Source organism: Melospiza georgiana, chromosome 3 (genome assembly GCF_028018845.1).
Source record: "Melospiza georgiana isolate bMelGeo1 chromosome 3, bMelGeo1.pri, whole genome shotgun sequence".
In the NCBI taxonomy this organism is placed as follows: Eukaryota; Metazoa; Chordata; class Aves; order Passeriformes; family Passerellidae; genus Melospiza; species Melospiza georgiana.
The window spans coordinates 50,768,711-50,783,407 of NC_080432.1; the positions used below are offsets into that span (position 1 = coordinate 50,768,711).

Below are 14,697 nucleotides of genomic sequence, written 5' to 3' on the forward strand. Positions count from 1 at the left end.
GTCAAAGCCCTTTGCAACCTGTCGCTAGCACCACCTTCATCTCTCATTCACCACAGAAATGCTCAACTGCCACTGTTAACTATATAGTGCCTATCTTTTACATTTTTAAAACAGCTTAGGGCCTTCTCCTGGGATTTTTGCTTTTTGAGAGATATTTTCTGAAAAATTCCACAAAGCTGTCCGAGGATCTTCCTTCAAAATCAGTTTTGCTTTTTATTTTTTCCCCCCAGAACAGATGTTAAAGAATGTGACATAATTGCCAGGGCTGCTGACTAAGAAATAGATCAGCCAATCCAACTGCAGGTTGTCACTTCCATTCCACCAACACCAGTTTTCAGCTGATCCAATAATAAGCAAATAAATAAAATAAACAATAAACTCTAAAAACCCACCTCAAACAAGTTCTCAAATCTATGATGGCCCTTGGTAAGTAGAGCTATGACAAGCTATGTCACTTAACTAGATCAGTCCAGATTCAAATTACTATTCAAGGAACCTGAATGTGCACAAATCAATATGACCTGGTCTGTGAGAAATGAAGAAAGATAGAAAATAAAAAAATCAATTAAAAGAATTATCATGTGTACAAGTATATTATGACATTAACCTATGAGGACATAAGACACTTCTAGAGATATAAAAATGTGAAACATTTTGGAAAATATACCGTGTGTTTCATAGAAAAATTCTTTTGAATACTCAGGTTAAAAAAATGGGCAGATGATTATCTCACCCTTGCCCTACTGCCCCCAATTTTTTGTTAGGGCATTCCCAGCTCGCAAATGTTTAGAGGAGAGTTTTCAGAAAGTCTCAAAGCAGGCTATTGGACTAGGTCTCCACGTCACATACTTTGAAGATAATTCTTTTGTTTTTGGGGGTGGGGGAGGGTGTCATGATTTTGGCTGGGATAGTTAATTTGACTTAGAAGTGAGTACAATACTGCATCTCGAATTTGGTATTAGAATAATGTTGGTAACACACTGATGTTTCAGTTGTTGCTAAATAGCGCTGAGCCCAAATCAAGGACTTTTCGGTTTTCCACACTCTGGCAGTGAGGACATGCATAGGAAGCTGGGAGAGTGTGGCCAGGAGACAGTGACTCAAACTGGCCACAGGGACATTCCACACCACAGATCATGCCCAGTAAATAAACTGGTGAGAGTTGGTCTGGAGGATGGGCTGGGCATTGGCCAGTGAGCAATTTTATTCTGCATCCCTTGTTTCTCTTGGGTTTTATTCCTCTCTCTCCTCTTCATTACTATTATCATCATCATTAGCATTGTCAGTATTTTTATTACTTTGTTTCAATTATTAAACTCTTCTTATTTTGCCCGCAATTTTCCTCCCCACCTGCTGCTAGGCAGAGGAGGAGGGGCTGAGCCAGCGGCTGTGTGCTACCCAGTTGCCAGCTGGGGTTAAACCAGGGCAGGTTCCAACTCATGTAAAGCTGTGTTTTTAAATTTGCAACTAATTGGTCTGTACATTTCATAATCAATATTAAAAAACGTTTCCCTCTGCCACAGTGAAAATAAAATTATCATTCCTCAGTCATATAACATTTATATTCATGAGCAGTAAGTAAATATTTAGATTTCAGTGTGAAGCTAGAGGCATCAGCTCCGTAACCACATGGGCAGTCCCTTAGGTACACTCGAATTACTTTTCTGAAGCATTCAAAAACAAACACACGCTGCAGTTCTGCAAACACATGTATTTTATATAGTACAGCAGTGCCTCAGATCAGCAAATGACATTGCAAAATAAAAACACTGGAATACTGACCCTCTGTGCTTTCCTTAAGCCAAGCCTTCAGTTTAAAATGTTCTCTACTGTATAAGAAAAGAGTAGCTCAAAAGACAAAGTCCTCTAAGAAAAATACCACAACTAGGAAGAGATCATTTGAATTAATATGCATACAGAGCGAAAATACTGGACAGCTGTTTATAATCTTCTTTTTAGCTTTAGCAAAGGTGAAAGAACATTAGCTATACACCTGCAATCATATACTGCTAGGAAAAAAATGAATGCCTGAAAGACCCACAGCATTCCTGGAAACTTTTGAGATGTTCAACTTAAAACCAATAAATATTTTCACAACAAAAAGCAGTTTTCAACTTGAGTAGGCAGCAACTATGACACCAATACTTATGATGAAACAGGAGGCCTGAGGACAGCAAAGAATTGCTAAAATGCTCGTGCATCCACTACATTTTATAGGTTTTACTTTAAATAATTCTCAAAACTGAGAAAGACAAAGCAAGATTAAATGTGTAACAGGAAGGTTACAAAACAGATCCCGTAGTTTTGAACTCTCCAGGTATGGATTAATCATTTAAGGAAGAGAAGAAAACCCAGTGCTGAAACAACCGAGTCACGCTTCGCACCAGCACTGGATGGGCACCGAAAGCAGCTCAAGGACCAAAGGGTCACACTCCCAACACCATGACGTGTCAAAAGTTTCTTCTTTTCCAGGTCGCCAGCAGTACCACGCCTGACTAATAACACGTATATACGCTGGCAAGGCCAAAAGAAGTTCGCATATCACACAAACCTTGCCGAGAAGCATTTACAACCGATATACTGATTAAGAAACAAATGCGATTTAAAAATAACCTCAGCCACAAGGCCTGGCCAGACTTTTTACCCCTCTCCTGCGGGGGTAAAACAGGAGGGCAGTGACCCCTCTGAGCACTTTGGCACCCGCGGGTCCTGCCCGGGCCCGCCGCGGCTTAACCAGCGGGCACAGACCGAGGGCAGGCCCAGCTCGCCCCCGCTCTGCCGAGGCACCGGGAGCGACGTGCAGGGACTGAGGGGACGCGAAGGGAGCCGAGCCAGCCCCGTCGCCCCCAGAGCCCCACACAAGGCAGTAGAGACGACAACAGCGGCAGCCACAGGAGTAGCAGAGCGGAGGCCGGAAGGGAAGGGGCGGGGAGGAAAGGGCGGATCCTTATCCGGGCTCTCCCCGCTCCCTGCCGCGCTCACTCACCGATCATGGCGGCGGCCGCGGCCAAGCGGGAGGAGAGCGGCGACGCGTGCACGCCCGCGCACGTGCCGGCCGCGCCCGCCGCTCCAGCACTTCCCCTGCAGCCGCCCGGGGGGGTCGCGCGAATGTGGGCAGGGTGGGCCGGCCCTGAACGCGCATGCGCCTCAGCGAGGGAGGTGGAGGCGCACGCTGGGCTCTCTGGGTAGCGTAGTCCCTTGACAGCTCACACCCGCACCGGCTCTTCGCACGTCATCGCCTCACATTTCCCCCACGCACCGCTAATGACTTTCTCGTTAATTGCTGTCCGCCGCCCCGGTGTACGGTGCACCGGGGGTAGGTACAGCTGTGCGGGACCGGGCGGTGCCGACGGGGTTATCTGTGATTCCCGTCCCGCTTCCCCGGCGGGTTGTTGACGCGTTGCCTGGCGACGGCGGCGTGGCCGGGGGACCGCGCGTGGCGGCAGGTGCCCAACGGAGCCCGAGAGGGACCCGCAGGGCCGGAGCCGCAGGGGAGGCAACGGCGGGCGGGCGGGCGGGCAGGGGCGAGGACTCCCCGGGGGACAAGGACATCAGGTGGTGATGAGGGGCTGGACACGGCGGAGGCGGGGGACGAGCTGGGGTGGTGATGCAGAACGGGACTTGGTGCAGGGGCGAGGGGCAGGCAGAGGGGGCCTGTGAGGGGCAGGGAAGGCGGAGGACGGCTGTGTGAGGGGGTCGCTGGATGTGGAGTGGAGGGAGCGAGGCTGCACCTGCTGCCTGCCCTAACTCGCCGGGCACGGGGCGCTCATGTTCGCTTGTTTTTTCCAGTCCGTTATTTTCATCTGGTCCGTCGTGGGCGCCGGTGGGGAAATGGTAATGGAGGAGGGACGTCCGGGCCCCTCAAAACCCGCCGGTGACAGGCGGCCCCAGAAGCGGGAGAAGAAGGACAAGCAGCACGACAAGCAACAGCCCTGCGAGGGTTTCAGTATTAAAGCCATGATGAAAAACAGCGTGGTATGTTTGCTGCTAGCATAGAGGTGATAGTAATTAACTCAACTTGTCCAAGAGGCGTAGCAAGTTAGAGCTGTGGATAAAACATGTCAGGAAAGTGTGCAAGTTGCTAATACCTTATCTGGAGTTTGCTGGTTGCTGAAATTACCCTCAGGCTTTGCAGAAGTATTACTGCAAGGTAACTCTCTGTGCCTGTGAGAGTTGTGATGCTTTTGCTAAGCACTTTAATTTGGTGCCTCAAGTTTTTTTGGTTTTTTGGGGGTTTTTTTGGTATGGTTTTGTATTGGCAGCGCACAGCCTGTTAAACTGACAGCCTGTGGAATTGTGTGTGGGGCTTACTGCCTCGCACTTAACAAAATGCTGTCAAGTGGTAGTGCAGTATTTCTCAAAAGTTTTAGTACACTGGCATAGTGTATGAAATTGATGTGAATGTCACATAGGATGGTCACATAGGAGATCTGGAAAATAGATTAATAGATTTTTTAAAGCAATCTTGGAAAATAACGAAAAGCTTCCACACTATCTAGGAGAATACTAAACAAACAAACATTAGTTCTCCAACTTGCAGTTCAAAGACAGAGAAATTGATCCAACAAGTAACAGTTACAATTTCTAATGAACTTGGAGGCTTGGGAGTTAAAATAGTAGTATAAAGGCCCTTCAAATCTCTTTATACTGTTTTATTTGTGTACCTTTATCAGAATTGAGGAGTTAAAAAGCTTCAACTAGTATAGAGTACAGATGTTCAACATGTGAGTGGATGAGGTAATATTACCATAGGTCTCTGCCTAAACTCCTGGATTGTGTTGTTCATTTGGACATAGTTCAAGGTGTTAGCAAAGGCTTGAGTCCTCAAGGGTTTTTTTAAATCTATAGAGTATTCTGACAGCTGTTATGAAATACATTATTTCCCTCTAATTTGCTGAAGGGGTCTTTCTGGTGCAGTCTCTCTTATCTGCAGGATCATCCTCTTAAAAATCCAAACAAGCATTTTAAATAGAGTGAAAGTTACGTACTTGAAAAACTTTCTCCTAATTAGTAAAACTACAAGATATTTCACCTTACTTGGAAAACAACAAGGTGAACACAACCAAATAATCCCTTTGTTTTAAAGAAGATTGTTTGATTTGTTTGTTTTTATTCTAGCAGTGCATGGAATGAACTGTAATACTTCAGCAACCTTTAGGATTAATTTTTAAAATATGTTTCCTGTTCTCTGAAAAAAATTCAAGTAATGGATATTTGGTTGTTTACACCTAGATATGTAAAAAACAATTTTGTCTAGGAGAATCAGCCATTTCAGTAGAGTTTGAGAAATACATATTTAATTTTAAAAAAGGAGCTGTGACTTGTGAAAATAACTAACTATGAGTTTAATCAGAATTCAGGTTTGCTTTTAAACGTTTATAGAATATTAACTTTTATGGCTGCATTTCTAACTTCCTGAACATGAACAGACCATTAAATCATGTGATACTTCCATTAAGCAACTGCATACAGGTAAATCTGCTGCCTTTGCAGCTACTCACAGAATAACAGAAATTAATTTTTTTGGCATGGGCATCTGGAAATCATCTAACCCAACTTCCCACTTGAAGTGGCCCTGTCACCAGCACCCAGATCAGGTCAATGATGGTTTTTCCTAGCTAAACTGTGAAACCTCCCAACATCAGGGATTGCCTGACCTCTCTGAGCTACCTGTTTCATTTCTGCCCTGCTTGTCTGCCCCCTTGCTTGCCCTCTCAGCCTTTCAGAGCTCAGGTTTACAGTGTTCTGACCTGCTGCACACGTTCTACTCATAACTGGGTTGGAAGCTCTGAAACTCTTAGTGGTCTTGGGAGATTCATAGTGCCAGGGCTATGTTTTGAAAAAGCTCCATCTGCAGTCAGGCAGCCACCAGAATATTTTCCAGTTGGTGTGCAAAAAAAGGAATATCTCACTGCCTCGCTGTCTGTGCAGAAGTGGGACTTCCTTTTTACCTTTCCAACTACCTTTTAATTGGAGCTTTAGATTTATTAAGTACTCACTTGTCAGAGGTTGACATCTTTGATGAAGTTCTCATGGAAGGCTTGGGAGCTGACTGGAGGGTTGAAAGCACAGCAGGAATATCTGGTTACAACATGGTAATTCTTTTTGTTAACAGCGTGATAAGGCACAGGGTTAAACGTGTTTGGCATCTCCAGGTCAAACAATGAGGTATTGATTAATAGCCTTTGGTGCAAGCATGTAGTTAGTCTTAAACTCTTAGTGTAGAGTCTTAACAGATTACCATTATGCATATATGACCGTAAATATTGTAGTAAGTGTTCCAGAATTCTTTATGTTGCTTGGGCAAAGAGTGTTTTACTAAGCTGTTTTTCATGAATGTTTCTGAATAAAGTCAACTTTCATAGTCATTAGTAAGTGCAGAAATTAAGCAGACACAGTATTTAAAACTTTTCTCAGCTCTCACTAAATCCAAAACTCACTTAGTGAAATGCAATGCTTAAATATTCACCTGAATAAAAATGTTCCTGAACGGAATAAAGGGTTTAAGTTGTTCCAAAACTGTAAATTTATATAGCCATTTACTTTAAAAGCAAGGTTCAATAAAGGTCTTCTATAATAACAAGCTACATTTACATTTTAATTGTTTTGTCCTCCAGTGGAATCAAGCATGTTGTGTGCTCTTACTTCAGAGGTACTGCATGTAGAATTAGGAACACAATTAAAAATTAATGTATAGACTAGCCAGTAGAGAAGTGTCTGAATGTGAATGTGGACAGCAGGAAGATATCTCAGTTCACTTCTGATCCTCGCTAGATGATATTTTCCTATTTTCTGCAATGAAAGAGAACAGAATAAAGTGTCCCACTTTTCTGTAATGCGCCAGTGGTAAAAGCACTTTTTCAAGGACAGAATTCATTTTAGTACTTAAAGGAAACAGTAGAAAGATAATTCCTATCTATCTCCCAATTTTACAAGATTACTATTACATTCATGTGTTCCATGACATCAGTCAGAATTTGCCTTCAGGAACAGGCCACAGGGATAGAATGACAGCGTTTACTACATGGCCTTAGAAAGGAAGGGATGCTAAAAATTGTTGCTGGATTTCTAAAACCAAAGCAGATATTCAGCCTTAGAGAGTCTTAGCTATGTATAGGGCACAGCTTTCATCTCCTAAAAAAAGCATAATTGCTCTTAAGCAGAAAAATCATTATTTGTGTTGCAGCTCTGGATTTTCACTCTTCTGTTCTGCATTTAGGAGTCTGCAGTCTGTATGTATGGGGACGAGTTCTCAATCTTTGTACTTTAAACACTTCTCTCAAGCCATTTTCAATAATGTGTGTTGTGAAGGGCTTTCTTACCCTTTACCATTTGATAATAACTCATAGCAAAAGTTTCATTTTAGCCATGATGTGATTTGTTTATGTTCTGAGGTTTGTGATTTGTCATTATATTTATATTCATCCACACTGCATAACCAAGACTACTTTTGTTATTTACCTTGTAGCAGTCGAAGTTTCTGATTTGATTTTGAGGCTATAGGAAAGAATAGGAGAAAGAAGTTGTATCTTTTGATTGTAACAGCTAATTTGGAAAAAACAGTGTGTTTTGGGGCATATAGATGTCAAGTTAAAGGAGTGTTTTGATAAATATATATTGAGAAGTAGTACATCTGTCTTGGAGGAACTTCTCCAGTTTAACAATAGCAATTGTGTACAATCTACAAGTACACTTCAGTGAACACTGTGAGACAATTTAAACTGTCAGTACTCTGGAAGGCAATCCTATCTTCTTCCTCTCTCAGGCTGTTTAGTGCTGCTGCCTGTTGTTGTGTCCTCATTTGTACAATGTTGAATGCTCAGAGAACTGATCCTGCTGAAAAAGCTCACAGTGTTGAACTGCTGTCTGTGGGATTGAGGCAAGCAAGGCTTCTGCTTTAACAAGGCTCATCTGTTTTGCCCTTCTCCCTGTCCTGACTGCATGCTTCTATCTCTCCTTTTGCACAGATATTGTTTTTTCTATATTTATAGAGTAAATTGGGTCAGCTGTAGCAGCCCTTAAAGAGTTAATATATGCAATGAGAAGGGAAGCAGGAGAGTGTCAGCACAAGCTGTGTGTTGGGGAATGTACCCTCTTGGCAACACTGCAGTTTTAATTCATTTAAAACCAGTATGACACCAAGTTCTAGCAGGGTAATTCCACAAGCATTTACAGCAGCATAAATTTGCAGCACAATTGAAAGGTGCTGTTCTCATCCCTGAACATTTATTCTTTGTGTAATATGAACTTTTGTATGGCTTTGCAGTGAACTGGACAGGGGCCCTGGTTAAACCTAGATTAAAAGCCACAATTTTTTTAAATCTTTAATAGCATTTTAATAGACTTGACATACACTTATGTGTGAGCTTATAACAGTATAATCTCACAAAAGTTGTCACTGCTACAGCCCTGCCTGTGTCTGCTGCCTGTTTGTACCTTCTCGTTTGTGCCGGTACACAGTCATCCCTCTGGATTGATGAGGCACTTCAGTTTCATTAGGTTCAAACATGAAAAGCTCCAACACAAGGAGGTTTTTATTTCCCCTCATAAGGTTAGATTCCTTTACAATTCCATGCTCATATTTACTGTAATGACCTCTTTGATAGTATAATGTAAAAGCAGAATATACAGAAAAAATACGCATGCTTAAGACCATAATTTCCTCAGAAGGCTTCTATTTCATATTATGTTTTCAACTATAACCTAGATGACTTAATCATACTGCTCTTATTTTAAAGTACCTTAAAGTCAGCACTTTATTTTTGTGAATGTGGTCAAAGGTTGGTATTGTTCATAGTTGCAGTTAGGATGAAAAGATCAGTTTCTTACCGAAATCATTAGGAAATCACGCTGCTTCGTTTATGAAAATTTGTTACACATTTGAATCTCTAGTAAATCTTCTCTTCTAATTCAGTCATATGACTTAAAATAGTTAATAAGTAAGTTATCAGTTAGACTCTGTTTTGTGGTTTGATCAACAATTCTTGTCTTAAATCACTTCATGTGATTCATGATATTTTACATGGAAAATGACCTTGGGAGGTTTTAAGTTTCACATTTAGAGAAGGTAAAAGTAAATTGGTTTTAAAACATTTTGGCAGTGCTTTTTCAAAACTCCTCTACTAAGTACTTTTTTATGAATTAATGAATAAATTCTAACTGGAAATTATTATGGAGATGTCAAATTCTGACAATTCTTGCATAGGAATTAAACTATTTTAAAGTTTGCAAACTCTTTACATATTTCATACAAGTTAAAATCCTCCAGTGCTCTGAGTGTATGGCTATCTTCTTCTGTTGTTTCTCTGAATGAAGACAGCATTTTTCAGTTCCAAAATTTTTTTACTGCAAATGTAGCAATTTTGAACAAATTATGAAACTATAGTTAATAAGAATAGTCTCCAAACATGATTTTAAGCTGTCAACTTGCTGTGTAGGGAATTATCTAAAGTCAGCGTTTCCTGCGTTCAGCTGAGTATGCCTCTGGAGCCAGCCAATTGAAAATGTGAAAGAGATGAGTTAGACTGCATCTACCATATACCCTTCTCAGCACTGTGTCTCCAGAAGAGTTTCCAAAGAAATGGACATGCATGTGCATATTCTTTCTTTTAACTTGTTGTCTTCAATTTCATTCAAGAAAAATCCTGTATTCTGTGTAGGCTTCAGCCTTTGTCTTAGTCTTCTCCCTGTTAGCTGACTGGGAATGCTCTAGGATGCTACTTGAAGTGATTTGAGTGAAGAACCATCAAGGCAGGGTTCTGGAGTTCATGTTGCAGGAGGAGAGGCTGAGGGGAAAAGTATTTCAGCCTGGAAAAGAGAACACTACCAGGATATCTCATGGTATTGGGTCTTAACACACCTAGTGACCCAATAGCTGTAAGAAAGCTGTCAGGAAGAAAATGCCAGTCTGTTCTCTCCAGTGACGGGAGGACAAGACATGTGTTGAAGTTAGGTGTTCCTGATGGTGAAAAGGTTTTTCACAATGAGGATTGTCAAGAAGTGCGTCAGATTTTCCAGAGCTGTGCAGTCTTCTTGGAGATTTTCAAGACTCAAATGGAAAAAAGCCTTAAGCAACCTATTCTGAGATAACCATGCTTGGAGAAAGAGATGGAATTGGAGACTTCTTGAGGTAATTTTCCACCTGATTTTTCCCGCGATTCTACATCTTACATATTATGGTTGCTTGTGGTCACTCCATGGCTTTGTTGCTGCTAAGGTCAGACAAATTAGTGATGACTAATTTACCTTCTATTTGGACAAGAAAAAAGGCATTTGAAGGTTTTTGTTTTAATAAATCTGCTGCTTTTCTCACTATGTGTAAGGGGTAATAAACACATCTCCCTTCTGTCCCTTAGAAAAACCTTTAACACTATATTGTTCCAGTTATAACAGCAAACTACATCATAAACTTCAGGCTGGCTTCCCAGATACACTTGAGCAAGCCTGCATCAGTGTTTGGGTAGCAGCAACACATGCTTATTAGATTATTTCAGCTACAGCTAATCCTTTTTATGGAGTCTGCTGCAAGTGTGCAGGGAAGGCTGCTGCCAAGCATGCAATGAATGCTTCAAGGAATTGGAGCAGCTGGCCATGTATGTAGCTGTCAGCTGCTGGATGCTGTCCCTTGTCTCACATTCTCCTCTTGTCACTGCTAAAACTTAAATAACACTAGAAGCTTTAAGTGGGTGAAGGAGACAGGAGATGTAGCTCAGTGGCATGTGCATTAGGAAAAGGAGTGGGGAAACAGAAAACCATCTGAATGTGACTCCCTAAAGCAGGGACCTAGGTGATCACTAACAGAGTATGACTTTTCCTGTGGCTGTGTTCCCAAACTTTACAGACAGAGTGTGCTGGAGTCTGTACCATGGAAATGAAATTTTTCCTTCCTTTTGTAACTGATACTTCAGGTAATATATATGCTTAGTACATGTTTAACTGAAATTACCTGATAAGACTTTTAGTGGTCAGAAAGGTTTTACTTTTTTCATAAAGTTTTCCTAACTATTTTGAAATTAAAATTATTATGAAGGGTAACAAAATTGTAGCTAGCTATACTACTGGTACATTGATAAAATTTCTAGATAGTGTCATAGACAAACTTCTGTGAAAGACTGACTGGTTCCTCCTAGCAGTAGCTGATTCTCTATACGCTTGACATCCATATAAGCAGTTTGGCATAGATTTTCATTTTGTACCATAGTTAAATAATTTTTGCTGGAAAATTTACTGAGCTCTGATGACTTCTTTTCTTAGATAAAATACATGTTAGATAAGATAAAATTATAAATTCCTTCATGGGGTCACAATGTGCTGAAGGCTAAATTATGGAGTCTTGTGTTTAATAGTTGCACTCTGATTCTGTAGATACATTACAAATATAATGTTTCTCATAGTTGAAATTTTTGGACTTTTATGAGTGTGAGTTGAGGGGATGCCTGCAAATAAGAGAATTGCTCCTGAGAGCAATTTAATTCGAGTCAGACTTTCTGTGAAATTTCTGTTGGGCCTCTTGCCTGAAAAAAACAAGATTCTGATGTGATAATAAAACCTGCCTTAATTATAATAGGATGATAAATATATAATTTAGCTTTTCATACATTTCTGATGGTCTCTTTTAATGTAAGATTTTTCTTTTTAGAAAATTACTGTTCACCCATCTTTCTGTAAGGGATGATGCCAAGGCCTTGATAGCAAGAGTAAATATTGATTTATTTTCAGTTTCATAATATAAGTATGTCGCTAACTTGACTAGGATCCAGACTAGCTTTGTTTGGTAGAGTTTGGTTGTTGGTTGTTGTGATTTTTTGTGTAATGAAAGACTTTTTAAGCCCATGTATACTACAGTAAGTACAAAAATTTTACACAACATGACAAAGTTAATACATAAAATACATCACAGAAATATCTGTGCAATGAAAACTCTTGGAGCAAGCATGGCATACTACTAACTTTTCTTGTAACTACCAGCTGAAGGCAGAACACATCTTGAAAGTTGTTTGAGGCCTACTGTGTAGGGAGATTGAATATAAGAAAATAGAGATAGTATAGAACGTAATCTTATCCCTAAGGAGTTGCAGCTGGGCCAATTGTCAAAGATTGGGAGCAGGCCTGACTTTATCAGGCCACAGCTGTAACCAATGAGAAGAAGAGTGCTATAAAAGAGTGGGTTGGCTGGTTGAGAAGGGAAATTGTGTCAGTTGGCTGTTTTGTGAAGAGGAAAGAGTTGGTGCTCTGAGGAGCTGCCCACAAGAAACACCAAGAAGGTGTGGAACCTTTGCAATAAAAAAATAGTATGGAACCCCTGTGATAAGATGGCAACACTACTGTATTGGTCAGGAGCATATTAATGAGAATGCTTTGTGTGGTTAGTATGCAATACACAGTATTCTACACAAAAACTGACTGAAATCCAGAGGGTACAGTGTTTTCTTGCCCATCTTACGTATGTAGGATATCCATTGGTTTGCTATCATCACATGAGCATTTTTTAATAATTTTTGTCTTGTTTTGCATCCCATTTACTCTCATCAACTCATCTCATCAAACAATTACTGCATAAGTTGTTTGGACTTACTAGGTATTCTTGAAAATATCTGTAGGTATTGGGTCTTCTAAGTTTAGCAGAGTTTTCATTCTTTCAGTAATTGTTAGATAGGAATTCTCTTCTGTTATTTCTATGTAAGATTTGTCTTAATGACAAATCTTACATAGCTGTATAATTAAGCCCATGATTTATGGAATGAAATGTTAGCTCCTGAATTTTTGCATTGCTTTTTTCACTTAAGGAAGAAAGGAGAGCCCCCTGGAAGGAGAACTGCAAGGGCTTGTGGGCAGGGAATGTCGTGGCTAAAGAGTTAGGGTGCAAGGATCTGTGCAAGACTGTGATTGTGCAAAATCATGCATTTGAGGCTGGTGTGTGCCCCTGTGCATTCTCCTACTCCTGGATGCTCCACTGAATATGGCCATCACAGACCCCTTTTTAAGTATTTAAGAGATCTTCTATAAATTGGAAGGCTTTGGATTTAGTTTTCTTTCCTGATAAATCTTGGTGCATAGAATTAGGGGGCATATCTAATGATTGAAGTTTTCTGTTTCAAGGCCAATAATTATATAATTATTCTCTGGCTTATTTTACTGTCCTATAGATGATGTTTTAATGTCACGTTATTGTTTTGTATTGGCTATCTTCTCAGGAAAAGGTGCATGCATACTTTTACTGACATTGTAGCCAGAATCTGATAAACTTTTTTTTTTCACCACAGAAGTTGAAAGCTTATGTTCTTACTTATCAAAGTGGTTCTATTGATCTCACTCTTTCTGCACTCATCTGCTATTTGTGCTCACCTTTTCTCTGGCTTTATTTACTTCTCCTCCAGATGGTGTCTTTTTTATATCACAGGATTTCTCTTGAAGTAGTGTTCAGCTGGGTGTTTGGGAGGAGGGCAGTTCCACATAGAAAGAAAACTTCTGGAGAACATAAAGCTTATACCAAGACCTTATTAGAATGCCTCATATGATAATTTCTACTGGACCAAAAAAAAAATCTTATAGGAATGAGCTTATTATAATGTTAAATTGTAATGCATGACTGGGAAATATTTTTCATGGGAAGTATATGTGTATTACCTGATTTTTTTATATTTTCATACAGTGTTTTACTAACTATCTCTTGCCCCTCTAATTTGTGTGTCCTTCATTTAATTCATAAGGTTTTATGTTAAAGATCAGAGGAACAATTACTAGAACTTGATTTCATCTCCTGTGTAATGCAATCTATCAAACTCAGAAAGTGATCTCTGTATATAATGTGTAACCTCTGGTTGAGCTAGGAGATATGTTGAGTTTTTTTAGAAAGTAAAGCAACCTAAAGGTAATAGTGGTGTCAGAGTCTGCTTTAGCTCTAAATTATGCCAATGCTTAACTTATCCAATGCAAGGCTATTAGAAATTTGCAGTTCATACCTATATGAATTTATCACACTTCAGTCAAATTTCACTGTGCGAATATTGTAGAGTGGAAAAAAATACTTAGAGAAACATACTATCCCTAAAATTTCACAAAAGTAACATTTTAGCATGTTTCTGCCTTCTACTTAAAATCTGTTTAAGTCGTGATTATTTTATGAGCCTCTAGTATGCCTTTGGACATATTCAAGATGTATTACAATATTATGATTCAGGACAACAGTCAAGTTTTAAGATTGTATTTGATAGCTTCTGAAGGCTTTTAGTCATCCAGTTGTTCATCTAGTATGAAGAATTCATAGACAGTGAACTAAAATTGTGTAACATCTATCACTTTAATAAGTAAATTAAGTTCCAGTGTATCAATAAGAAATCAATGAGTTGTGAATTTAAGATTGCAGGTAATTTCACAAACTCAGGTAATTTCACAAACTCTTCTATGCTGACAAAAGAACCTTTATAATAGAAATGTTAACTGAGTGCCAACCATTGACAATGCTGTGCCTGTCAATAGTATAAAGTGTTTAGACTTTTGGGTGTAAATTTTATTGAAGAAATTACTGGGTTTTACCATATTTGGTTTTGCTTGGATTGTTGTTTTTCCTTTTCCCTGACACCAGATAAATATTTCAATTTTATCAGCTTAAGTGAGAAAACAAATGACCCTTTACTAATAATAGAACAATTCTGCCTCTATTGTACAATATTACATTAGACAGTGATAACAAAGTGT

The 14,697-nt window shown here is 39.8% G+C and overlaps 2 protein-coding genes across 5 annotated transcripts in view; one reads left to right on the forward strand and one right to left on the reverse strand.

Moving 5' to 3' along the window:
- The window catches only part of PRKN (parkin RBR E3 ubiquitin protein ligase), a 679,301-nt gene extending 676,159 nt beyond the window's left edge, over positions 1-3,142 (reverse strand). The window contains 2 exon segments of the mRNA XM_058020484.1: positions 2,987-3,046; positions 3,049-3,142. Of these exon segments, the coding sequence (XP_057876467.1) occupies positions 2,987-3,046; positions 3,049-3,142 (154 nt within the window).
- An 84-nt stretch (positions 3,143-3,226) lies between these two features.
- PACRG (parkin coregulated) overlaps positions 3,227-14,697 on the forward strand; it is a 213,959-nt gene continuing 202,488 nt past the window's right edge. For 3 of the 4 annotated variants that reach the window (XM_058020244.1, XM_058020247.1, XM_058020246.1), the window contains exons 1-2: positions 3,227-3,316; positions 3,790-3,975. In XM_058020244.1, coding sequence (XP_057876227.1) covers positions 3,832-3,975 — 144 coding nt within the window. In that variant the 5' untranslated portion in view covers positions 3,227-3,316; positions 3,790-3,831. Of the gene's footprint in view, positions 3,317-3,410; positions 3,447-3,789; positions 3,976-14,697 lie in introns of those variants that run through there. The other variant, XM_058020245.1, reaches the window with a different exon arrangement.